The 27,886-nt window shown below is 47.4% G+C and overlaps 2 protein-coding genes across 2 annotated transcripts in view; one reads left to right on the plus strand and one right to left on the minus strand.

Moving 5' to 3' along the window:
- The window catches only part of NCKIPSD (NCK interacting protein with SH3 domain), a 180,951-nt gene that overhangs the window by 138,500 nt on the left and 14,565 nt on the right, over window positions 1-27,886 (plus strand). The window lies entirely within an intron of this gene.
- Window positions 5,297-27,794, minus strand: LOC309561626 (uncharacterized protein; the record flags this gene model as incomplete). Its single annotated transcript, XM_082265629.1, has 2 exons — window positions 5,297-6,068; window positions 27,682-27,794. The coding sequence occupies 2 exons, from the start codon at window positions 27,792-27,794 to the stop codon at window positions 5,297-5,299; spliced, it is 885 nt and encodes a 294-aa protein (XP_082121755.1).

A 27,886-nucleotide genomic window follows, 5' to 3' on the forward strand; every position in this document is an offset into this window, starting at 1 on the left:
CCATATTTAATATTAGGTGGGTGGTCATAATGTTATGGCTGATCGGTGTGCATATATACACTACAGTTCAAAGGTTTGGGGTCACTTAGATATGTCCTTATTTTTTAAAGAAAATCACTGTTTTTTTTTTCAATGAAGATAACATTAAATTAATCAGAAATACAGTCTAGACATTGTTAATGTGGTAAATGACTATTCTAGCTGAAAGCAGCTGATTTGTAATGGAACATGGGTGTACAGAGGACCTTTTCCAGCAACCATCACTCCTGTGTTCTTATGGTACATTGTGTTAGCTAATCGTGTTAAAAGACTAATTGATGATTACAAAACCCTTGTGCAATTATGCTAGCACAGCTGAAAACTGTTGTGCTGATTAGAGAAGCTATAAAACTGACCTTCCTTTGAGCTAGTTGAGTATCTGGAGTATCAGCATTTGTGGGTTTGATTATACTCTCAAAATGGCCAGAAAAAGAGAACTTTCTTCTGAAACTCAAGTCTATTCTTGTTCTGAGAAATGAAGGCTATTTTATGTGAGAAATTGCCAAGACACTGAAGATTTCCTACAACGGTGTGTACTACTACCTTCATAGAACAGCACAAACAGGCTCTAACCAGAATAGAAAGAGAAGCGGTAGGGCCCGGTGCACAACTAAGCAAGAGGACAAGTACATTACAGTCTCTAGTTTGAGAAATAGATGCCCCACAGGTCCTCAACTGGCAGCTTCATTAAATGGTACCCGCAAAATGCCAGTCTCAACGTCCACAGTGAAGAGGCGACTCCAGGATGCTGGCCTTCTAGGCAGAGTGGCAAAGAAAAAGCCATATCTGAGACTGGCCAATAAAAGGAAAAGATTAAGATGGGCAAAAGAACACAGACATTGGACAGAGGAAGATTGGAAAAAAAGTGTTATGGACAGACAAATCAAAGTTTGAGGTGTTTGGATCACACAGAAGAACATTTGTGAGACGCAGAACAGAGACGCAGAACGCAGAAGTGAACAGATGCTGGAGGAGTGCCTGGCGCCATCTGTCAAGCATGGTGGAGGTAATGTGATGGTCTGGGGCTGCTTTGGTGCTGGTAAAGTGGGAGATTTGTTAAAGGTAAAAAGAATTTTGAATAAGGAAGGCTAGCACTCTATTTTGCAACGCCATGCCATACCCTGTTGACAGCGCTTGATTGGAGCCAATTTCCTCCTACAACAGGACAATGACCCAAAGCACACCTCCAAACTATGCAATAACTAATTAGGGAAGAAGCAGTCAGCTGGTATTCTGTCTGTAATGGAGTGGCCAGCGCAGTCACCAGATCTCAACCCCATTGAGCTGTTGTGGGAGCAGCTTGACCGTATGGTACGTAAGAAGTGCCCATCAAGCCAATACAGCTTGTGGGAGATGCTTCAGGAAGCATGGGGTGAAATTTCTTCAGATTACCTCAACAAATTGACAGCTAGAATGCCAAAGGTCTGCAAGGCTGTAATTGCTGCAGATGGAGAATTCTTTGATGAAAGCAAAGTTTGAGGGATAACATTATTATTTCAAATAAAAGTCATTATTCCTAACCTCGTCAATGTCTTGACTATATTTTTTTGTAATTCATTTTGCAATTCGTTTGATAAACAAAAGTGTGAGGTTTTCATGGAAAACATGAAATTGTCCAGGTGACCCCAAACTTTTGAATGGTAGTGTGTGTGTGTGTGTGTGTGTGTGTGTGTATATATATATATATATATATATATGTATATGTGTATATATATATATATATATATATATATGTATATTTGTGTGTGTATATATATATATATATATATTGTGACAGGAAGTCAGCTAAATCTGGGAATGTAGTCACAGGAAGGAGATACATTTCCACCTGATTTAGAAAGTCCATTAATTAATTTAGGGTGTTGGCTACAGAGCTAGCCAGCAGGAAGTTGAAAGGCCTTCACCTGTTCAGAATTAGGGAGTTAAGGCTCTATAATTTGTTCAGAGAAAGTCCTATTGTTTGCTGCCTCCAGAAGCTGCATCCTGAAGCCATGTGGGCTGGGAGCAGGAGGACAGTCAGCGTGTGCCTCCCGACAGGATGTGTGGGCCTGGGAGAAGACCCCCCGGAGTGATGTGTGCCCGGGACGGTAACCAAGGGTGAATACGTCTCAAAGGTGAGAAGACGAACTGTTGATGTGAAAGAAATAAAGGACTGTGTTGCCCTGCGAAGCTATTATAAAAGGACTATTGAGTGTCCGCTGTAGGACAAGGAAGTCTGCCCGACGGTAGGTTGGAGACAGACACTTAGGCAGGTTCCAGTTGTGAGAAGGTAGCCGCCCACAGAGGCAAGGATTTATTTTCTGTTTTATTTTATTTTGGATGTTTTGCTGCATACAGCCTGGTGAAGAAAACACCATTTGTGGTCAATACTAAAAGACGTCACCCCCTGGTAAGGACAGTCGGTGTGGTGTGCCTGAACCGACGTAAGGGGGGTAGCCTGTAAATAAAGAGGGCACCCCCAAGGGGAAGAGGTAGAGAAAAAAGGGTGAAGGAGGGTGGGGTGACGATCCGAGGCAGCAGGCCGGTCAAGGGGAGGGGCGGCGCTATAAAGCCCGCTAGCTCCTCCCACAAATACCGGCCTGCGGCCGCACACTTGTGGTCAATACTAAAAGACGTCACCCCCTGGTAAGGACAGTCGGTGTGGTGTGCCTGAACCGACGTAAGGGGGGTAGCCTGTAAATAAAGAGGGCAAAAAGAGTAAGCAAAACAACACACTTTATTCAAAAAATCTAGGACACAAGCTTGCGAAAAGCCAATCTCAATTCCCTCTCTGGGTGCGGTATATACACTTGGAAGGCGTCCGACTCCCACCTACCAAGCCTTTTAATGATATGGCCTGGCGTATTATTCCCTGAAGCAGCCGTAGCCGCTCCTATCCGGAAGGAATGGCCAGAGTGCGCTGCCGGGTCCCACCCCAGTCTGATGCAAAGAGAACGTATGTAGAAAATGAATTTGGACGTAGTGAGGGGAACATCCAGGAGCGCAAAGAGCGGTGCATGGCTGGGGCTGCTCCGGGTCTGAGCCACGAAAACATCCAACACCCTGACCGGGCACCAAAGATTCCCTGATGGGTAAAACGGGATGGTAACGGGGTGGCCCACCTGCCTGGTCTTGGTGCTCTGCAGAGTCAAAACATAATGATCCCCCCATTTGACGAGATCTCGCTTGAGGAGACACAACCGCCCCTCAGCTGCGGAAGCTACCGAAAACTCCCCGGGTCTGAGAAAACCGTAGAAAGCCAGATACATCGCCGCTTTGACCACGGCATTCGTGTATGGCTCAAAGGGCGATGTGTCCAGTAAGTTGGAGAGGGCCCTAAATTTCACCCCATCTATCGGCAGCCGCCTGATGGGGGAACGGTGATCCAACCTGCCAATGCCCTTCAGGAGGCTCTTCAGAGGATATGCCCGGAGGAAAGGCAAGGAGTTTGGATGGTGCGTCAGAAAGTGGTGTTGAACACCCGCCAGATATAGTTTAATAGTACTGACAGATAGCTTGAGTTGGAGGTGGCAAAAAGCAGCGAAGGCGACCATGGTCTGCACTGACTGATCAACCAATCCAAAATCCACTAGAAACCTTCGGAAGATGGTCAAGGCTCGGTCATAAGCCTTCCTGGTGTTGGATGACAGAGCCAAACGGGCCAACTCCCGTCCATGCGCCATGATGCGGGCTAGTCCAGGAGCAGATCCTTGAACTCTGGGGTCCGCGTGGGACATCTGTCGGCCGTCGGGTGGAGAGTGAAGAAAACCTGCAATTTGGAGCGGGAAAGAGCGTCAGCGGCTAAGTTGGTATGACCCGGAATGTGCTCACAGAAAAGAAAAAACTGGTAAGTGGCGGCTACCAAGGTCAGCCTGCGGACCAGTCTCATAATAGTCAGGGACGATGAACGGCCTTTGTTGATGATATCACAAGCAGCCATGTTATCACTGAAACATTTGACTGCCTTCCCTGACCAGTACCTACCCCAGGTGACAGCAGCTGCCACAATAGGGTATAATTCAAACAGCGCTGAGGTCTCCCGGAAAGCAGGTAAGGCTAGGGACTCAACCGGCCAACTATCCCTGAACCATGAATCCCCGAAGATGGCTGCGAACCCGGTACTGGCGGCCGCATCCGTCCAAAACACAGGGGACTGGGCAGAAATGGGCGGGATGCACATGGAGATACCGTTCCAGCTTCCCAAGAACTCAACCCACATACCCAGGTCCGCCCTGGCAGGGGGATCCAGGTGGGAGATGACACCCTCCGGAAGACCTGGCAACAGCCGCAGCAACCGAGAGATAAAGGACCTGCCCTGGGGGATGATACGCATGGCAAAATTTAATGACCCGATCAAGGACTGCAACTCCTTCCTGGAGAAAGTCCCTAGTTCCAGGAACCTGCCTACCACCCCACGAATACGTTCAAGTTTGTCCACAGGGAGGCTGGACTGCATGGAGACAGAATCCAGGGTAATCCCCAAGAAATCCAGCCTGGTGACCGGGCCGACCGTTTTGCCTGGTGACAGGGGAACCCCTAAGGTGGAAAATAAGGCCAAGGTACTATTTAGACTGACCGGCGTGCAGTTGCTATCCTCGACCAACAAAAAATCATCAAGGTAGTGCAACACCGAGGGGCACCTGGAGACATTCAGAAGGAGCCAGCAGAGCGTCTCAGCAAAGGTATCAAAAATCTTGGGGCTGCTTTTAGACCCAAAAGTCAGCCTGCAAGCGAAATAATATTTCTCCCTCCACTTTACACCGTGGATGTGCCATAAGGAGGGGTGAATAGGCAGCAGTTTGAAGGCATTGGCAATATCTGTTTTACTGAGCCAGGCAGCCCTGCCAGCCCCCAAAATGGCCTGGATGGCATTGTCCACGGTAGCATAGTGGAGTGAGAACTCGGCCGAAGGAATAAGGGAATTAAGGCTGGGGTTGGTGGAAGAATGAGGAGCCGACATGTCGATAATCAAACGTTTTTTATTGGTGAATTTGCTTGTGGCAATACCGATCGGGTTGGTACGCCAAGAGGAGAAGGGGGGGGCCGGGAAGGGGCCTAACATGAACCCCTCCTGCACTTCCTTCTCAAGAAGTAGATCTACCGACTCCGGGTCCTCCGTGGCCGATAGTAAATTGGGACATTCCAGGGTCCCCGTGGGAAGAGACACCAGCCCCGTGTGGAACCCACCCAAGAACCCCTGAATCAGATACTCCACCAGGTGTGGAGACGGATGAGCCTGCAGGTAGAACTCCAGTACCTCGACCTTGACCCCGGTTAGTCATTGTTTGGGGTACATCTTGGATGGACACATGGATTTGGTGTGAGCCCTGAAACAGATGGAGCAGACATGGAGCAGCCTGCAAGCACTGAAGCTGCACGCCCCCCCATTGAAATTATTGCAAACCTGGGCTTTACCTAAGAACACTATGGGACGACCCAGCTTATCCCTAAGGCCACGCTGCTCTGACCTGCCAGCCCCCCCCCCTGGGACCCCGGCCGGGGAGGACACAGCCTCCATGGGGCAAAGGCTGGCAGAATGTGAAGTGGAGGAGCATGTGGCACAGGAGGGAGGTGCCAAGCCTGCGAAGTGCCTGCAGAAGAGCTCGGTATCCAGTAGACTCCAATCCACACGAACATTGAATTGAGCCAAGGCTGCCGCCGCCTTGGCCGAGACTGATTTATGAAAGTCGAAGAAGGTAAAACCCCCGTATTTGTGCCCTAAATCCACTATCTTATGCAAGTAGAGATCTAACTCTTCCCGCCGCTGCGGGTAAACGGAACATAAAACGTCCCTGTAGATGCCGAAGGCCAGGACAAACTCGGGGATAGTGAGCTTCTTATTAAGCCGGGGGTCCCTGGCCTTCATGACTACGGACAAATCACCGTAATTGTAGACCTTGCTTTCGACCATGTCCTGGGAGGCAATGAGGAGAGCCACTAGGTTGACATCCTTCCCCTCCAAGATATCCTTGCGGAGAGCCGCGGGGACCAAGTGGGCCGGGGTGATAATAGGAGAAACCGTGGAAAAAGGCAAGATGGGAACTGGGGGCCTACCCTGATCACCAGCAGGAACTGGGGTTGGGACCGGCAAGGAAGGAGGGGGGCCCCCTTGGGCCGGACTGGCGTCCTCCAGTTTAGTCAGTCTATCGCCGATGGACTGTAGGGAGGATAGGATGGAGTCCAGGGTTCCCTGTATGGCAGATGAACAGCCCTGAGAGCTGGTGCCCAGTCCCGGATCTTCTGGATGTTCCATCATCAATTTGAACAGCTCCGCTTTTCTTGCAGTGGCCGGGAACGAGATACCCTTCTGGCGTAGGACCGCCGAGATTTTCGGAATAGTCCAAGACCCGTAAGAGCCCAGCGGAGAAGGAACCCGACGACCCCTGGGGGTACCGGACCTGACAGGGGTGCTGATCCTGGCTGGCGTGGAGGGGGAGGAAAATCCATCTTCCAGGGTGGCTCCTTGAGGCCCGCTGTAGAAGGAAACAGAAAAAGTAGAACGCCCAAGACCGATTAGCGACCGTAACGTATAGGAGAACCACTGGCTGGCTAGCTAGAGCCCAGAGGCGAAAAACTTAACTACCCCGTGACAGGTGAGGCCCTGCTAGATGCCAAGCGGCCGGTGAGAGGCTCTACCTATGATTTGGGCGAGGGGCGTGAGCCACAGACGTGGTGGCGGGAAAGATGGCCTCTCGGTGACAGTAAAAGAATCAAAACGTGTGGCCGTGACAGGTGAGGCCCTAACTATAAACCCCATGAGAAGGGTGGAGCGAGGCGCTAGCTTTGGTTTGGCCCGTGGGGCGAAATAATCTCCGACGAGATTGGGAGGTTGGCCTCGCGGGACCGGCTACGAAGGGGGGGGTCTAAGGCCAGCGCCTGAACCCTAACAGCCAGTTGACTTGCCCTACAAGGGGGGGGGGGGGCAATATATGACAGAACCATACAGCTGAAAAGACACAGAAAAAAAACAGTGACGACAAGAAAGACGGACAACATGAAAATGTGGTATGTGCGTGGAGGTGATGAAGCCGTGATGGAGCACGGAACCAAAGCAACCGCAGGTGAAGCACATGAGGAGTGTAAGAGCCTGAAAAACCTGGAAGGGGCTGACCACCGGGCAACCAGACAAAGATGACAAAGTGTGGTGGGGGCAAATGACAGAATGCCTACCAGTGTCTATGGGCGACGCCAGGGTAGCGTCTGTGAAGACTAAAAAATGAGTGGAGCCGTGAGGTACACAAGGAACCTGAACCTGAAGTAGTACCTGATGCCGGTATTGAAGGACATGGTGAGAACCTGAAGGAAAAAGGAAAATGGTCAACAAATAGGGGGGGGTCACCCAGACCCCCCACTGGAGAACATCATGAGGAACCTAACAGAACATGCACACCCTGCGAGCCATGAGACCCCCCGCCCCCCCCCTCCCACCAACCCTCACATGCCAACCCCCCCCCCCCTCCCTCTGGTAAGACCGGGCCACCCCCCCCAAAGCAATGACAGCCGTGACAACCAGGAACAAAACAGGGAACATGATATGGGGGAGACAAGCTGACGGAGGCTGAAATGAGCGTAGAGACACGTAAATGTGAAGTAGCCGTGGCCTAGTGGAAAGGCAGGCAGTGTGTGCATGAGACTGTGTATGGAGGTAGCCGTGGCCTTGCAGGAAGGCAGGCAGTGTGTGCAGGACCGTATGTGGAGAAAGAATAGCCGTGGCCTACAGGGAGGCAGGCAGTGTGTGCAGGAAGATGCCAACCCCCCCCCCCCCTCCCCCCCATACCCTGCCGTACCTGACCTCCTGCTGAACAGCGGGGAGAAAGCAGCGGAGTGGCCGACAGAAACAGCAGAGCAGACGGTGGCCAAACGCAGGGGAGCCTGACAGGATACCAGCGGAGGGAGAGCCAGGCAACTTGACAGAGGCTGTGCTGTGGAAGAGGAGCTCGGGGAGCAGCGCTTCCTGCTGCACGACCCGACCGGACGTCCGGTCCACGAGGAGGAACAGCGAGATCCGACGTCGGGTGATCACTGGAAACACCTGACCAGTGACGATCCGAGGCAGCAGGCGGGTCAAGGGGAGGGGCGGCGCTATAAAGCCCGCTAGCTCCTCCCACAAATACCGGCCTGCGGCCGCACACTTAATAAACCACACTGTTTGTTTGCAAGCACTTGTCGGCTACCTCTCTGGGAAAACGCACCCCCCCAAGGGGTCATCCACACCCGCCACCGAGCTAATCCCTTACATATGGTGGAGGTATGCAGTGGGCATAAGCAGAGATCCCTGCAAGGAAGTGCAAATGTTTGATGAACTTTATCTGGTGCATGAGATTGCACAATCTATGTGTGCAGGAGAGAAGATCCTGACAGAAAAAAAAAAGTGTTTTAAAGAGACAGCGGTCTCAAAATTATTTGGTGAACTTTGTTGTGTCTGGTGCAAGTGACTGCACAAACTGTGTGTGCAGGAAAAGAGATCTTGCAAGAGAGAGAGAAAAACTACATGTGTTAAAGAGACAGTGGTCTGAAAATTTTTTGCTGGACTGTGAAAAATTTGTTTGTGGAGTTATTGAAGATGGGGCGTTCAAAACGCCTGAAGAATGCAAAGATAGATGAAATGAGAGACCGGATTCTATGGATGGAGGGGATGTTGCCGTCTGAACCAGCCCCATCCATGCCTAAAGAGAGTCTACTAAAGAGGAAGGTTGTTGTCCCTAGCAACACTGATGAAACCGCTATGGAGACGCAGTGTGCTCAGATGAAAAGTAAACTCAAAATGGAGGAGATGTTGAAACAACTGATTATATCAAATACAGCTCAACAGCAAGCAAATGCAGCTCAACAGCAGGCAAATGCGGATTTTCAGCAGAGCTTTGCAGCTCAACAAAAGGCTCATCAAGAGAGCATGGCAGGCTGGAAACAGAGACGCCAGCAGCCAATGGAGGCCATCGGTTTGGAGGAAACCGAGTATGTGTGCAGGGCTGAGTTGGATGCCTTACAACGGAAAATGGAAGAAAAGGAACAAGCCTTGGAATTGCTTAAAATGGAGCATAGAAACTTGCAGGAAATGAATGAACTACTCAAGTCTCATGTGTTACAGTGGGAAGAATCCACTGCTCTGCTTTTGGTCGAGTTGCAAAAACACAGAGAGACTATAATGGAGAAAGATACCATCCTCATGGAAAAGGAAAGTGAAATTCAGACTTTGCAGAAGCAAAGTATGGCTGATATGTTGGAGTTGCGTAATCAGCTGGAAAAAAGTCTTCAGTCTTTGGGAGCTACAAAAATAGACCTGCAGGAGTCGCAGGAACAGAATGTTGCTCTGAAAGCGACATTGTCTCTCAGCGACAAAGAGAAAAGTGAAAGAGAGGCTAAATTACTGAGTACTGTGTATGAGCTCACTACTTTGAGCAATGTGGTAGATGAATGGCGTGCGGACTGTGAAAGTTGGAAAGGGGAAGCCCAACGTGTCCAGCAGCAGTTAAAGGAGAAAGAAGCCTGTGTGGCAGAATTACATTCTTATTCCCAGATGCTAGCCAATGAGGTGAAGGCTCTTATGCAGGGAAAAGGAGATTGTGAACATAAGAGGGAAAAAGTAGAGGCACAGCTTCTGGAATCGCAAGTCAAGGTGTCAGAAGGTGACCGATTGTGTGCTAAGCTGTCAGAGAAGGCAAACCGACTGCAGGTTGAGTTGGACAATGTTACAAATCAGCTTTCTCAAGCAGACAGCAAATCTAGAGAAATTGCGGAAGATTTTTCTATCTTGGAATCGCAGCTGCAAGACACGCAGGAACTCTTACAGGAAGAGAGGTGTCAAAGGCTGAGTTTTAGCACAAAGCTCAAACAAATGGAAGATGAGAAAAATGGCTTCCTGGAACAATTAAAAGAGGAGGCGGAAGCAAAGAAAAACCTATCAGAGCAAGTCGCAACATTGCAAGCTCAGATAGCGGATATGAAAAAACGCATGGAAGAAAGCGTTGGTTCATTACAGTGTGTTGAAGATGTGAAAAAGAAGTTTGATCAGATGCTTGGTGAAGAGAAGACTGTGTCTGCAAAATATGCAGAAGAACGCGCACGTGCAGAAACGGAGGTGCGTGATAACGAGAGCAAAGCCCTGTTCTTGGCTCGCTTTTTGGAGGAAGCTCTAGAGTGTAAGGCTGAACTAGAAAGTGTTAAACAGCTGCGTACAGAAATGGAAGAATTGGTCAGCTCCAAGGATGATGTTGTGAAAAGCGTTCAGGAGCTAGAAAAGTCTAAGCGAGCCTTAGAACAGCAAGTAGAAGAGATGAAGATTCCGTTGCAGGAACTGGAAGAGGAATTCCAGGCAACAGAGGATCTGTCCCAAAGAGGGGATAGTGTGCCTGATGCAGTTTTTAAAAGGATCAGTGTTTTGGGGTCTGTCCTGAGTGAGCCTCAGAAATGTGACGACATGTGGCTTGAATCACCCCTTTGGAATAAACCGTTCCTTCAAAAACTTCAAGCATTGGAAAATGTATCATTAGAACTTCAGCAAACAAAGGAGCTGAGTAAGAAATGTGGTGATTTCTCAGTTCAGGCTGAAAACCTAGTGGAGAAAACTAAGGCTGTTGGTGAAAACGTGAAGCAAATAAATAAGTGCCTTTCAGGGAGTGTTTCCAAAATGGAACTGGTGAAAGACGGGTGGCAGAAGTTTGATCGTGATCTTGAGATGCATTCCATGTGGAATTCAGATAGAGAAAAAGAACTAGGTGACCTTGAGCGGTCAAATAGTTCAGCAGAAAGTGCATTGAAGAAACCTGTAAAAGAATGTGTTGCAGTTCCATGCTTCTTCACTGATGCAGAGAGGAGGTCTATAATGGATACCACCCAGATCGCTGGGTTCAACTGTGTTGTTGCCTTTGACCCCTATGTTGGTGGAAGGAAAGTTGATGATGTTCTGGTTGGCTTCTTCTGTGAAGAGTTTGGCAAGAAATATAAACTCAATATCAAATCAAATAGTAGGCCTTTACTGCGACTCGCTCAGGAGGGCGAAAAGTTTAAGAAGTTGATGAGTGCAAATGCTTCAGATCTGCCTATGAATATGAAATGTTTGAATGATATTGATATCTCTGGGAAAAGGAACAGGGGTCACTTTGAAGAAATGTGTGACAGCCTGTTGTCTCAATTGGAAAATCCTCTGCACAGCATCTTAGAGCAAGCAAAGCTCAAGAAGGAAGATCATTCCCTTTTACAACAAAAAGTCAATGATTGTGTACAGCTGTATGGAGAGGCAACTCAAATCACAGAGGGATGTCAAGAGTCCCTACTTGGAACAAAGCTTAGTGAAGCAAAGGTTCTCAAAGTTTTGTGGAAAACATTTATGGATTGCAGAGAGAGGTGTCTTAAGAATGTTGAAGACATTAAGACTAGCCCAATTGAGTTGCCTATGGATCACGGTCCTCCATGGTGGATTGGACAGACGGTTATGAGGGACAAGCTGTCTGACATTTATGAGAAAGCTGTCAATGAAGATGACAGAAACGAGAAGGAGCGAAATGATGCCAAAAATGCAGTTGAAGAATGTGTATATGAGATGAGAGACAAACTGTGTGGCATTTATGAGAAATCCGTCAATGAAGATGACAAAACAGTTTCATCCGGAAGCTTGAGGATAATAGGAGGCTTATCAGTGAGTCAGCAGTGCCTGACACATGCGTGCCTGGAAATATGTGTCCCAACCCTAGGGTTGAAACAAGAGGGGGGGGTATGTGACAGGAAGTCAGCTAAATCTGGGAATGTAGTCACAGGAAGGAGATACATTTCCACCTGATTTAGAAAGTCCATTAATTAATTTAGGGTGTTGGCTACAGAGCTAGCCAGCAGGAAGTTGAAAGGCCTTCACCTGTTCAGAATGAGGGAGTTAAGGCTCTATAATTTGTTCAGAGAAAGTCCTATTGTTTGCTGCCATGTGGGCTGGGAGCAGGAGGACAGTCAGCGTGTGCCTCCCGACAGGATGTGTGGGCCTGGGAGAAGACCCCCCGGAGTGATGTGTGCCCGGGACGGTAACCAAGGGTGAATACGTCTCAAAGGTGAGAAGACGAACTGTTGATGTGAAAGAAATAAAGGACTGTGTTGCCCTGCGAAGCTATTATAAAAGGACTATTGAGTGTCCGCTGTAGGACAAGGAAGTCTGCCCGACGGTAGGTTGGAGACAGACACTTAGGCAGGTTCCAGTTGTGAGAAGGTAGCCGCCCACAGAGGCAAGGATTTATTTTCTGTTTTATTTTATTTTGGATGTTTTGCTGCATACAGCCTGGTGAAGAAAACACCATTTAATAAACCACACTGTTTGTTTGCAAGCACTTGTCGGCTACCTCTCTGGGAAAACGCACCCCCCCAAGGGGTCATCCACACCCGCCACCGAGCTAATCCCTTACAATATATATATATATATATATATATATATATATACTGTGTATATATATATACTCGAGTATAAGCCGAGTTTTTCAGCACATTTTTTTGTGCTGAAAACGTCCCTCGTCTTATACTCCTGTACAATGCTCGCAGCCCTGCATTCTCCTGTACAATGCCCACAGCCCTGCATTCTCCTGTACAATGCTTGCAGCCCTGCATTCTCCTGTACAATGCCCGCAGCCCTGCATTCTCCTGTACAATGCTTTCAGCCCTGCATTCTCCTGTACAATGCTTGCGGCCCTGCATTCTCCTGTACAATGCTTGCAGCCCTGCATTCTCCTGTACAATGCCCGCAGCCCTGCATTCTCCTGTACAATGCCCACAGCCCTGCATTCTCCTGTATAATGCTCGCAGCCCTGCATTCTCCTGTATAATGCTCGCAGCCCTGCATTCTCCTGTACCATGCCCGCAGCCCTGCATTCTCCTGTACCATGCCCGCAGCCCTGCATTCTCCTGTACCATGCCCGCAGCCCTGCATTCTCCTGTACCATGCCCACAGCCCTGCGTTCTCCTGTACCATGCCCACAGCCCTGCGTTCTCCTGTACCATGCCCGCAGCCCTGCATTCTCCTGTACCATGCCCACAGCCCTGCATCTCCTGTACCATGCCCACAGCCCTGCGTTCTCCTGTACCATGCCCGCAGCCCCTGTTTTGGGTCTCGTGGTGGTCCAGTTGGGTTCAGTAGCTGCTGCATTTCCCACCCTAGGCTTATACTCGAGTCAATCCTTTTTTCCCATTTTTTTGTGGTAAAATTAGGGGCCTCGGCTTATATTCGGGTTGGCTTATACTCGAGTATATATACGGTATGCCCTTTAAACTTTAACCTGTGGAAATTGGCATGCCTTAAAAATTCTTTTGATCCTTCACCTTTATTCACCAAGCTAACTAACTAAACAAATTACGAAGATTCTTTCTACGTTATGGGGTCTTAACAAAGGTGTCTCTGTATCCTTCCCTTTGATGCAGAAAAACAGAAATACAAAAGCTTCCCGATATGACAGTGATGCTCTCTAACGAATTGGAATTCGGTAGTGAACTCGCCGCCACACTTTTTTTTTTTTTTTTTTTCTAGTAGAACGAGGCTCTCAGCTTGGGTTTTTTTTTTTTTGTAAGTAAAAGGGGAAAATATTATAACAGAAATCCAGCTGTGGCAGCTGTGGGAAAGATTTATGGCAATTGAAGTCGTTTTACACGCGGCCCCCTTCTTTGTTCGATTGTACGGACATTTTGAATAGGGTCGGTTGCCATGACAATTATAGAGTAGCAAAAGTGGTCATATGACCAGGTAATGATCTGCTTTTTTTTTGTGCGTGATTGTTTTTCTTCTACCTTTCAGAGGGAATTTTACTGATTGATAGATCAAGGCTCTGCACTACAGCAGTAAAAGCACTTTTTTTTTTTTTTACTTAAGATTCAGGAAGGCAATTGTAGAAAAACTGGATTGTGTGTTTGTAGAAAGCAATATAATATCTGTCTGTTACACAAAGATAGATGTGTGATTGATGGATTAGTGTACATTGGGGGGTAAAGACCCACGTTGTTCTCCAGTCTTAAAGAAGGACTCTAGTTTTAATAACTAATAAACATAAAAAAACAGCCTCTGCTGTAGTAGTCACATTCAATCCAGCCCTGTCTTTCCACAGAATGGCCCCCACTCTACTAGATGGCGCTCTTCTTCCAGGTTGAACGACGACCAGTGTCGGTCAACCTGCTTTGTTTCGCACCGGGCTGTCTTGGACACACCCCCTGGATTCACTGATCTGAACTCAAAGTACTAAATGACACCCAGGTGTCTTTATGTAAGGTCTGCCTCCTGCTGGTGGAGTAGAGCAGGAAGGACCTGTGACATTACTGGCCCAGCCAGAATGCCCATGGAAAAAAGAATGTGTACTGTTCTTATATTTTTTTAACCCCTCTTAACCTCTTACCCAGCTGCAGCATCCCTTTGACAAGGTCTTTACACCTGGGGGTGTAATGACTGGCCAATCACTTGACAACTGTGATTGGCTGTCCCAGTGTTCAGGTGATCAGGAGCTGTTTGACAGCTTGGCACGCTACCAGCAGAGAAGCCTTAATCGCCCATGGATACAGATGTTTGTTGGCATGTGGGTATTATAGTCCACCCTCTTTTTCACCACTCATAAGAATTACGGATGCGGCAAGCGGACTCCAGGATATGCAAATATTGTGTAACTACATTTATCATGTGTATTATTCCTTGAATCTTGGTGTGTGCTTTGCGTATTTCTACCAGAACTGTGCAGTAATCCATTGTGAGACTTTCCTTCTGTGGAGGAGCCTGTAATATAGACCGCTTACTGCTGTTCTCTCTCGTCGTGCAGGGAGACTGGTCTAGTCTCCTCCCCCTCCTGTAGTTTTCTGCAGGCAACCTGTAGTGTGCAAAGTCTGCTGGCCCCTCCCACAGCTCTGCTCTCTGCACAGGATATGTATAGCACAGAGATGTCACTGCTATGTTTGAGTGGAAATTTCTGGGTTTGCAAAAACATTTGTAATATATATTCCTCGTGGCTATTGAGGAATATATTTGCATTTAGTTATTTTCTGTGTAACGTTGCCAGTCCAGTGACTTGCCAGACAGTTGCCCTGTTTGGATCGCACAGCCACTTCGCTTAAATGGCTTCACTTGTTTCCTGATACTACTCTTTAAAGAGGTTGTATATCTCCCAAACTTGCACCGTTTAGGAGATATTTAGAGTGCATACTGCCGATGACGTCATCGGCGCAGGCGCTCTGAAGGAACGGCCACCCGTGCCGTTCCTTCAGAGCTCAGTGTCGTGAATGGCGGCGCGGGAGTTATGTAATCGCGCCTCCGGCCAATCAGATGGCTGGAGGACGCAAACCCGGAAGCAGGACGGCCGGACATGTCGCCGTCCTGTCGCTGAGGTGGCGGCACGGCGGGGGCTTCGTTTTAAGGTAAGTACTACATAATGAGCTAGTATGCGATGCATACTAGCTCATTATGCCTTTCTCTTTACAGAGCTTTTTTTTTTCTCGTTTTTTTTGGGGGACTTTACTTCCTCTTTAACCTGTTCCGTACTGCCCACCACAGATTTACTGCAGCAGGCGTGAACTGACGTAGCCCTTTGTCGGACGTGCACCTGCTGCTGGGGCGTGAGCGCGCGCGCTCCCACCCCAGCTCGGCAGCGGGGACTCCGATGTACGGGGCCGGTGGCCCCGAATGCTGCTGGCCACCCGCAATTGCTCCCCGCTGAGAGAGGAGGACGGCCAGCTATTGTAAACACAGCCGACTGTTCTTCTCTCTGGAATGATCACAGAGCGCCTGTGATCCTTCTACATAGGATCACCGGTCTCTGTGATCATTTCAGAATCCCACCCCCTCCCCCCCACAGTTAGAAACACTCCCCTAGGCTTACATTTAACCCCTTGATGACTTACTGTGTTAACCCCCTTCCCTGCTGGTGTCATTATTACAGTAAGAGTGCATATTTTTAGCACTGATTACTGTAGTAATGTCACTAGTCCCCCCAAAAGTGTCAAAAATGTCAGTCAGGGGTCGGATCTGTCCGCCGTAATGTCGCAGTCCCGCTAAGAATCGCAGATCGCCATTACTAGTAGAAAAAAAAAAGCAATAAAAATGACGTAAATCTTCCCCGTAGTTATTCGATGCAATAACTTTTGCGCAAACCAGTTTTTTTTTTTTTTTTACCAAAAATATGTAAAAAAAACTTGATTTTTAAATTTTTGTTTTTTTCGGGAATGTTATATAGCAGAATGTAAAAAATATATATTTTTTTGTTTTTCCAGAATTGTCGCTATTTTTTTTGTTTACAGTGCAAAAAAAAAAAATCGCATAGGTGATCAATTACCACCAAAAGAAAGCTCTATTTGTGGGGGAAAAAAGGACCTCAATTTTATTTAGGTACAGCCTCCCACATCCGCGCAATTGTCCGTTAAAATAACCTCGTGCTGAATCTCAAAAAATGGCCTGGTCAATAGGGGGCAAATCCTTCTGGTCCAGAAGTGGTTAAATGTTTTTTCTCTAGCGCTCATCGACAGACGTAGTCCTCGGTGATACACCACCTTCGGGTTATGTTACCTCCGCAGGAGCAGGACTAGACAGGAAATTAAAAAGCTCTGGCCACACCCTAGGGGCAGTCCCAGAGGGTATATCCTCTCTCTCTCTGCCTCAGCAAATCAGTTATTTTCTGTCTAGTTAGGAGTAATGCTGGCCATACACGTATAGATTTTCGTCCGGAAATTTTCGTTTCAAGAAAATTCGTTTGATTTTCTAATCGTTAGTGGGGTTAAATCGATGTCCTTTTTCGACTGCAGCAACGGGAAAATTCGTAGGGGCAGAAGGGAAAATTTTTCTCGATCAACGAATTTTCGGGCAGTGTATGTGGTAATCGTTCAGAAATTACATTCATTTTAAAATGAAATGTTAAAAGCAAAAGACAATTTTCGAACGACATTCGTCTATTCAAAGAATGTTCAAAGAATGTTCAAAGAATTTTCAAAGAATATTCCCGGCCGAAATTCTGTGCGTGTATGGCTAGCTTAAGGACCTAGATACCTTGCTGGGATCTTAGGTCCTGGCAAGAATTTTTTTCTAAAAGGATTTTTAGACAGCTTTTTTTCTCCAGTGTTCCTGTGAGATCTTCAAGCAAGAAAGCTGAACTGGGCGACGGGCTGGATGTCGAGATCCGGTGGTCACCCCAGTTCAGCCTACGAGCGCGTGCAGGCCATAGCTCCGCGCTGGGTCGGCCGCGACAAAGTCCCATTAAAAGGACTGAACCCGCGAGTTAAACGTCTCGCTGAAACGCCAAAGACCATGAGTCACGGCGTCCGTATCGGTCGACAGCCCTCCCGCTCCGGTGGAGAGGGGTACTGTCAGGAGTTGGTGCCCGCCTGGTTCCGGTATGGTGAGTAGTATGTTCCCCCTTTTTCCCTGACGGGTTTTGTGGTGAACTAGGGCCCCTCTCTGTATGGTAAGAAAGAGTTCTTTCTATCCTATAACATGTCACAAATCCTCCTACTTTGAGTGTGATTTTATGTGTGCAAAAAGCCAGGAGGCTTGGTTTGGGAGCTAACAATCTATTGTATACATGTTTTAAAGATGTAATCTGTGGCATTCTGGGAATCTTATGGGTTAAGTATAAGCTACCTACCAGTCAGAAGCCATGGACATGTAGACTGCCTTCCAAATCAGATCTCCAGCTATTAGCAGACCTCCCGAACGGCCATGCGGTCCGCCAGGGCCGGTACCGCCAACCACGCCATATCCCCATGCAGAGAGAGTGTTGTGTGCCTGCAGCACACCGCTAGTCAGCACAGGCCGCCGCCATTTTTTTTGCTGGATCGCACGAGCCGCCATTTTGGCGTAGCCTCGTGTCTCCAGCATGGGGGCGGCCATGTTTGAGGTGATTCTACACCTCGTGGAGCTTGGGGGAGGCGCCGGAAGGCGTGCAGAGGGGCGGAGCCGCCTCCCTTCTTCCTGGGCAGCCAGCCAAAAGACTTCCTGTTTGTCTAAGACAGCGCTGTAAGCTGTTGCAGTTTAACTCTGAACATCAAGTGGTGAGCCTGGGGGTCTATCTCTCTCTCTCTCGATCGATAGGGATCCCTAGCAGGTAACACTAAGGGGTTTTTTTTGGCACTGAGGGTCAAAAAAAAAAAAAAAAAAAAAAAAAAAAAAAAGTTTTTTCTTTACTTTTGAATTATATCATCCAGGAAGTAACTGGAGTTATTATGGACCCTGCCACACATATTCCCCCACCTGTTTCCCTCGAGGGGGCCTCGGGACCCGCCGGTGCACAGAGTATAGAGTCATTTACAGCAATTTTGGAGTCTATGGTGGCTCGGGTGGAGGCGGCCTGTCAGGGACGGGGGTCAAGGAAGCGACCCCCGCCTACCCCTATACTATCTGACACCTCTGACTCTGATTCAGAGATGGTCACTGCAGTTGCAGGTTCCTCTGCAAGGGCTGTTATCCCAGGTAAAGCCCCCTCAGACAGTGAGGAGGACGCTTCTTCTCCTGCTATAATTCAGGAAGAAGCATTGGTGGACGCACTAGTTGTGGCAGTGCAAGAAACCTTAAAACTTGAGGCTTTACCGGCAGAGGCAACTGAAACAGAAAGGCCTTTTGGGACTAATAAGCCCATCAAGACGGCGAAGGCTTTTCCTGTACCTAAATGTTTTGGTAATCAGATTAAAGGAGAATGGGAGCATTCTAAACGTACCTTTACTATTTCCAAGCGTATTGCTAGACGCTATCCGTTTGAGGAATCCATCATTAAGAAATGGACGGTACCACCAGTCGTGGATCCACCTATTTCCAGGCTGAATAAAGCCACGGTTATTCCAGTGGAGGACACTTCGTCCTTTAAGGATCCGGTGGATCGAAAGATAGAAGCGGAGTCCCGCACTATCTTTTCTCTGATAGGGTCAGCATTTAGACCAGTAATTGTTATTGGTCTAGTTTCCCAGACACTTACGGAATGGGCGAAAATGGTACGCCAAGATCTTAGGGGAAAAGATATTCCCCAGGAGACATCTGATTTGATAGAACAGATCATACAAGGGCTACGGTTTATCTGTGACGCAGCCTTGGACACTACTCACTTGTTAGGGCATGCATCTAAGTTAGCAGTGATCCTCAGACGTGTGCTGTGGTTAAAATGCTGGTCAGCTGACCTAGGTTCCAAAAAGACTTTGACCAATCTCCCTTTTCAGGGGAATCGTCTATTTGGAGCCAACCTAGATGAAATCATTAAGGATGCCACCGGGGGCAAGAGTACTTTTTTGCCACAGGCTGCAAAAGTTAAGGGACCTCGCAACAAGCGAGGACCTTTCTTTACCGCCCATAAAGGGCGCCCGGCTGGTACTCCCGGGAAAGGCAAGACTCCTCCAGGAGGGTTCAAGAAGGGATGGTCGGACAAGCAGAGGACCAACCCAGCCAAACCCGAAGTAAAGGAGTACACAGCCTGAAGGTGCGCCCCCACCCGATTTCAGGGTGGGGGGACGTTTTCACCGGTATTCAGGACATTAGATCGAGCATCTACCACTACTACCGGTGCGATTCTTCCCTTCCAACATTTAAGTACAGGAAGCGGTAGTTACCGTTCCCTGTATAGATCTTTTCCTTTACCTTTTCCTAAGATTAGTCCCGATACCTCACAGGAATCGGATCTGATTGACCAGATAGGCCAAGTAGCCTCTAGTCGGGTGACTTCGGTCCCTGAGGTTCAACCAGAAAAGATCACCTTTCCTGATAACTATCAGGTATCTGATAAATGTGTGGGAACAGAAAACGACCAGACTTTCTCGGATGGTCGGGGCCAGATAGCTCTAGGGACGCCTGGTTCAGATCCTATCAGCGCCAGTGGTCCTAGAAATTCTAGGCTGGCCTCTTCAAGCCGGCCTGGCCGACTTGGACATGTTAGTCGCAGACGTTCCGTGGGAACTTCGTCTCAGGGAGTGTCTGTAGTCTCTAGGACCTATTTACCTTCGTGCTTTACAGTCGCTGGTTTTAATGGCCTGGCCATTGAGACCCAAGTACTGAAGGACAGAGGTTTGTCTACTTCAGTCATTCCTACCCTTATTAAAGCAAGGAAAGCGACTTCCAGCAAAGTCTATTATCACACATGGAAGACTTACATTGCGTGGTGCGAATCTTTAGGATTTCCTCCACGTACCTATTCGGTGTCTCGAATATTGGCCTTTTTGCAACAAGGGGTTGAGCAGAAGCTAGCCTTGAGCACCATCAAGGGTCAAGTTTCAGCATTAGCAATCTTCTTTCAGAAACCTTTAGCTACCAAATCCTTGGTGCGGAATTTCATCCAAGGGGTGCGGCACCTGGCTCCTCCAGTCCGCGCGCCCTTACCGCCCTGGGATCTTAATTTGGTTTTGTCGGTTCTACAGAAACCTCCCTTTGAAAACATCAGGGAGATTCCCTTGCTTACTTTATCCCAGAAGGTGGCCTTCTTGGTGGCTATTACTTCTGCTCGCAGGGTGTCAGAACTGGCTGCATTATCATGCCAGTCCCCATACCTAGTGATTCATAGGGATAAGGTAGTACTTCATCCTAAGCCATCTTTTCTTCCTAAGGTGGTTTCAGATTTTCATCTGAATGAAGATATTGTACTACCTTCCTTGTGTCCTCAGCCCAAGCATCATCGGGAACATGCGTTGCATTCCTTGGATGTGGTTCGGGCAATCAGGGTATACCTGAAAGCTACGGAATCATTCCGTAAGACGGATTCACTTTTTGTGATCACGGATGGCCCCAGAAAGGGTTTGCCTGCATCTGCCGCGACCATTGCCAAATGGATTAGACAAACGGTGGTACAGGCTTATTCTATTAAGGGTCAGAGTCCTCCGTTCCCTGTTAGGGCGCACTCCACTCGAGCGCTCAGTACTTCCTGGGCCTTTCGCCATCAGGCGTCAGTGGCCCAGGTATGTAAGGCGGCCACTTGGTCGTCGGTACATACCTTTACAAAATTCTATAAAATTGATGTGACGGCATCGGCGGATGCCTCATTTGGCCGCAAGGTTTTGCAGGCCGCAATTTGAGGAGACCGGTGGTCTACCTCGAGGGTTTTTTTTCTGTTTGAAAATTGTTTTGTTGAGTCTCATCATTAAGGATGAGCATTGTAAACTTCTAGTTGGCACCGGTTGGGCCTTCTAGATTGGGATTTGATTTCCATTTTCCCACCCCTCAGTTGTGATACTGCTCTGGGACGTCCCGAAGGTGGTGTATCACCGAGGACTACGTCTGTCGATGAGCGCTAGAGAAAAATGGATTTTTGTAAAATCTTACCGTAAAATCCTTTTCTCTTAGCTCATCGACAGACGTAGTCCCCGCCCCTCTGTTTTGGAGTTGGGTTGGGTTAAATTCTCTAAGCACTGCTTTTTCACATAACTGATTTGCTGAGGCAGAGAGAGAGAGGATATACCCTCTGGGACTGCCCCTAGGGTGTGGCCAGAGCTTTTTAATTTCCTGTCTAGTCCTGCTCCTGCGGAGGTAACATAACCCGAAGGTGGTGTATCACCGAGGACTACGTCTGTCGATGAGCTAAGAGAAAAGGATTTTACGGTAAGATTTTACAAAAATCCATTTATTGGCTTCCAAAACACAGGGCACTAATGTGGTCACATATACCTTTTTGATAAAAAAGAAGTGTATAAAGTGGGCCTAGAATTAGATGTATTAAAGCGGAGTTCCAGCCATTTCACTTACCTGTCCAACGGTCCAGCGATGCGGCCGCCCGAAGCCTCGATCCTCTCCCTCTGGTCTCAGCCGCGCCAGCATCACTGCTGTGGGCACCCGGCTGTGACAGTTTGCGGCTTCACAGCCGGGTACCCACTGCGCATGCGCGAGTCGCGCTGCGCATCTTGATTGGCCGCCAATCTTCTGGGACCTCTGACATGTCCCAGAAGATTGCATGGAGGGAGGGGGAGAGGAGAACTTCCGTTCAGGGCGCCGCGGCGCTCCGAGCGGAAGTGGGAGCGGGTACCTGTCAAAACTAGGTACCCGCTCCCCCCCCCCCCCCCCAAAAAAATGACATGCCAAATGTGGCATGTCAGGGGGTTAGAATACCTAAAGCGGAAGTTCCACTTTTGGGTGGAACTCCGCTTTAAGTGCGTGCATTCTCAGTGTAAACTTAGATAAAAAAGAAAGGAGTCAAGAGAAATGCGTTTCTGCTGCTGCGTACTATTTGGTGGAAACCATTCCCATGAGTAGTTATGGATCAAGGTTTCAGAAACCAGGATGGCAGTATGCCAGCTTTAGTCTATCACAGATCGGTCCCTGCTGCAGCCTCTCACCATGTGACTTTCTCCAAGGTTTAAATTGGTGCACTGTGGTCACTGGAAAGAGGAGACTGAGTAAATGCTTCCTCCTATCTGCAGCATACTGATGTCATCATCTCAGCCTAGGCAGTGTCACCCTACAGGAGCTTGAAAGTGTCTTTTTAATGATAAAAGGTGAAGCATTTAAAGGATAACTCCACTTTTGTGGGGGGAAAAAAATTGTCAAATAAAAATAAAATAATGTGGCATATGCAATTGCGACACAAGTCATAATGTAATTGAAAAAATTGACCTTTCCTTTCCGGTCTGCAGCCGCTGTAATTTTCTGTAAAATGATACCTGGAGGTGTTCTGTACACAGATGATATACAGAACTCCCCCCATATACGTCATTTCCTGCTTGTGTGATTGGCTCACAGAACTCTGCACTAAGGTACAAGTCAGATTTTGAGCATCCTCTGCAACAAAAATTTCATTTTTGGTTAGATACTCTGAAAAGAAAATCACATCTAAAGGGATGTAGACCCTGCAACTTTTCTCATTAGAGCCCTGCAAGTGCAGCAGCTGAGTGATGACTATAAAATAACTCCTGGACAGATTCACTTGGCAGGTGGACACAGACAAACACATAACACTGATTTGTTTTTTCTTCAGAATAAGAGCCGGTTCACACTGGGGCGACTTGTCAGGCGACTTGGTCGCCTGACAAGTCGCCGTGGGTCGCCTGCCATAGATTAGCACAGGACCCGTTCTAATAGGAGCGACACAAGTCGCTCCGACTTAGAAAAAGGGTCCTGTACTACTTTGGGGCGACCTGCATTGACTTCAATGATATGAAGTCCGTGCATGTCGCTCCGAGGTTGCGGTGCGCGCTGTGCACCGCGACTTCACAGGTCGCCCCGGCAAATCGGGTCGCCTGTATGTGAACCGGCTCTAACAAAAGGTAGGAATCTGCAACAAAGTTTGTTAAAATCCTTGCAATGTACAGAGATCACCCAGAGGGGAATGTTGTTTTTTTTTTTTTTTTTTCCCCAACAAAAGTGGAATTACTCTTTGAAGAAAAAAATCATTTTTAGGTGACATGCCAGGAATTTATTCAGGCAGACATCCACTTTAAGCTTTACAAGATGACCGTTGCATTCACAATGATTTTCTGTACAGATTCAAGGAAAAAATAAACCCAGAATTTCTCCAGAGGCCGCGCAGTGTTGGGTGGACAGCTTTCCTGGTTTCTAGGTGGCTTATTTCTCTCTCTTATTTTATTTTATGTTTGGGCTTTGTCACATTTATGCACTCTTTGATCTAGCACAGCCTGACTTTATGTATTTATTATGCGCACTAAATGAATGTCACTTTGTGTTAAAAGCCTGCAAGTCAAAGTAGGGGCGGCTGGTGGAGCTGAGGCAGCCGGAGCGCTTTAGTCCTCTGTGTTCCCTGAATGAGGAGAATAACCATTTATAAATCACCGCAAGACGTTACAGAACATGTACGCTGTATAAATAAGTGATTGCAAAGCCACAGTGCGCCATGTGTGGAAACCGCCGATTGTCTCATCTTAAAGGGCACTCGTCTCTGAGGTTTAGGCTTTAGCCAAAGATTTCCTAAGATACAAGGAGCGTTTCAAGAACTACACTAAGCACTGATTTGCTTCTAGACTGACCATATAAACATCGTACACACGCTCCGAACATCGGACAGGTAATACCGCTTTCAAAGAGATCGTACGATAATCGGATCATTAGTACAGAGCTTTCAAGGGCCAATCCGATATTTTCCGATCAGACAAGCACAAAAATGTTTCTCATATGATTTTAGTTTTAATCAGTACAGCTGTGGTCCAAAAATACAATACAAATACACTACAACACTTTACATCACTTCCGATTTTTTATTCTGTCGTATGAGAATTTTTGTAACTTTAGTAACCTCTCTGTTTTTGATATGTAACTAGCATGCAGAAAAATTTGGACGATCTGTTGTCCGATTTTTGGATTGTGTATACGGGCCTTAGGCCTCACCGTAATATCTAAACTGTCCCGAAAACATAGTCTCACCCTGATATTTACAACAAACAAAATGACCCCTGCCCCCACCTATAACTGGCCTTCACAGCAAAGAGCACATGGAAGGGCAACGCATGCGAAACAAAAAAAAAAAAACGAATTCCCTGCTCAATTCACCAATTTGCTAACCAATCAAATGAACCTGTCCAACAGTATGCGTTAAAAACGGGGATTTAGTTAGTTAGTGAGCGGACACACTGGATGCCTTTGCTGCCACTGCGCTACCAGCTGGGCATCCACTGCGCCTCCAAGTACCTTTAAGGAGGGTTGGGCTCCCTCCAGGCTCACCTGCCCCCTATCTATCCATTAGAGTGCATGTGCTTCCACTGTGGAGACTCTCATAGATTTACAGGAGTCAGGACTGCAGGTAACACTGGGTGCCCTGAAGTGGCCCTGAAGCTTACACATGCATTTGCAAATGTGTGCTAACTAAATCCCTGTTTTTAACGCATACTGTTGGACAGGTTAATTTGATTGGTTAGCAAACTGGTTGGTGAATTGAGCAGGGAATTCGTTGTTTTTGTTTCAACCTGATATTTAGCCAGTTCTGGACCGGAAGGATTTGCCCCCTAATGACCAGGCCGTTTTTTGCAATTCAGCACTGCGTTACTTTAATGGACAATTACGCAGTCGTGCGATGCTGTACCCAAATGCAATTGATGTCCTTTTTTTCCCCACAAATAGAGCTTTCTTTTGGTGGTATTTGATCACCTGTGCAATTTTTTTTTTTTTTTTTTTTTGGTCAGCAGCTACACATACTGTAGCTTCTGACTTTTAATATTAGGACACTTACCTGTCCGGGAGTCCAGCAAAACAGCACACCAGCCGTAGTTTTCATCGGCTGTCGGGTGCTGCCAGTGCCATTGCCGGTAAGGGAACCCGGCAGTAAAGCTTTGTAGCTTCACGGCCGGTTCCCTACTGCGCATGCTCGCTGCTCATTCTGAATGGTGCGGCGGGGGAAGGAGGAGTGGGGGCTGGACTTGTGATGTACTTCACTGTGGCCGAGTTTGCTGGAAGTGCCCCCGAAAAGTGCCTAATGTGGAGGAGCAATCCAATAAGCGGAAGTTCCACTTTTGGGTGGAACTCCGCTTTAAGGAGCCGAAAACTGTAGGGCGAACAGTGGCTGCATCCAATCACTGTTGAATGTTTGAACTCTTTGGAAATTTGTCTTTCAGAAATGGGCAATGTTTTTTGTGCTTCCACATTTCCATCAGCCGGATAATGGGAGTTGTCAGGAGTTCTGCTTACTTTCTGTATTCCTGCAACTCCAAAATGGTTCTAATTAGAAGCATCCCTGCAACCAGCACAGTTAGAAGGAATTTGGTGACAATGGCTCAGTGTTTTCATTGTAATCACTCTTCTCAAAGTCAAGCCAAACTAATCAACTTGTAGCAAAATTGTCTCATTTATAGATGATTCGCTCGTCAGACCGTCTTCCCGTCCCCACATTGAGTGACCTTGAATTGTAGACAACATAAGCTGTTTTGGGTCTTAGGAATTCAAAGCTGGTGACTGCTCCATTGTCGCTTATAATCCTTTTTCCACTCGGCAAAACAGTCAGTGCCCCCTTTCAGTTGGGGAATATGAAAAAAACATCTTTAGTGAGCTCTCCCTGGGATCTGTGTCAACTGCTTCATAGGTCTGAAGCCAACTGGTTAAACATTTAAGGCCTTTGAAGTGTTCGGATTTTTTCCACCGGGACTGACAGCCATGCATGTTGACAGTTGCTCCTGCCTCTCTCCCCCCAACCCTAAGTATTTAAAAATACATTTTATTCTGATGTCAGCGGCGCACACGGAAATATTGGAAACGCATCGCTAATTGCGTGTAATTGTAACTCCATTAGAGTGTAAACATTCCCCCACTAATCCCTAAAATTAATTCCCTAAATTCCTCGATTATTCCGCTTGGTCGATACCGTGCGGTTGTTTGTGATCTGCGAGTGCGAAATTCCCACTTGGATGTTGGGATGGCAGCTTGCCGAAGAGAGGTTTTTAGAAAGTCATTAGACAATAATGTGAAGATGTCAAAGGTTTGACTTTCTCAGGCTTAATGTGGATTAAACCCTAACTGGATGACATTTGGCTTGTTACGGCACTGTGTCATACACAACTGCCATTTTTAAAACTAAAGTAGAACTTTAGTCAGAAAATTAAAGAGGTTATAAACCCATACAACTTTTTTTTTTTTTTTTTTTTGCAACCTGTAAGAGAAACACATAATGAGCTAGTATGCATCGCATACTAAACACATAATGAGCTAGTATGCATCGCATACTAGCTCATTATGAAATACTTACCTTAGAACGAGCCCACACCGCGCCGCCCGCTTACCTGTATGACGGGCGACATGTCCAGTTGCCCGTCTTCCGGGATCGCGGCATCCGGCCATCTGATTGACCGGAGCCGCGATGACGTCACTCCCGTGCACGCGCGCGGGAGCCGACAGTCATGGCACGGGGCTCTGAAGAAACGGCACCAGCGGCCGTTCCTTCAGAGCGCATGCGCCAGTGACGTCACTGGCTGCATGTAAGGTAAATATCTCCTAAACGGTACATGTTTAGGAGATATTTACAGTACCTATAGGTAAGCCTTATCATAGACTTACCTATAGGTACAAGTGTCAGAGGAGGGTTTACTTCCTCTTTAAGTCCTGCTAGATGACTTCAGGCTGTCCCCTTTTGCAGGTATATCTATGTAAAACATTAAAAATAGCAAGCAAGGTCCATAAAGACCTGGATGAGTGAGTTTAGCGTGGAGGAACTTAACTGGCCTGCACAGAGTCCTGACCTCAACCCGATAGAACACCTTTGGGATGAATTAGAGCGGAGACTGTGAGCCAGGCCTTCTCGTTCAACATCAGTGCGTGACCTCACAAATGCGCTTCTGAAAGAATGGTCAAACATTTCCATTGTCACACTCCTAAACCTTGTGGAGAGCCTTCCCAGAAGAGTTGAAGCTGTTATAGATGCAAAGGGTGGGCCAACTCCAATTTCCAATGTCAGTTGCATCATTGCTCTGGATCGGTTTTATGATGTTGACAGTGGTAGACCATTTCTGTGCAATGTTGGTCACCAGCGGCATGTATGACAGGGCAAGAGTGCAATTGAGGGACAGTTGTCACCCTATAACAGGAAGTGCCTGAGCATGGACCTTCATGTTAGAATCATCAGATATTTTATTGAAAGCTGCACATTTAAAAGGATGGAAAACTTTTGTAATTACAGTAACATGGTAAATCTTATGAGATTTCACTGACTGGGTTTAGGTCTACTTTAAATCAAAGATAAGTGTGCGGAGTGCAGCATAGCAAGCATAGTGTACCTTCTACCTTTACAAATTCTGGGAAGTAAAGTGTAATTGGTTGGTTTAGTTTACTGCACTTCGTACTTTTGGAGTCCTTGCAGATCCTGGATCTTGAAGTCCTTCTCTCCTGCAACTGTAACTTTGCCAAGCAGGTTGACTTTAGCCTGGCCATGCTGGTACTTGCACCCTGGCCACATTGCAACATCTATGTTTTGCTTTATTTATTAAGCACTTTATGTAAAAGAAAACAATTTACCGGTATCTTAATTGTAGAGTACAGAAAACAAGC

The sequence above is a fragment of the Pelophylax lessonae genome (genome assembly GCF_965119305.1).
Source record: "Pelophylax lessonae genome assembly, chromosome: 8".
Taxonomy (NCBI): Eukaryota; Metazoa; Chordata; class Amphibia; order Anura; family Ranidae; genus Pelophylax; species Pelophylax lessonae.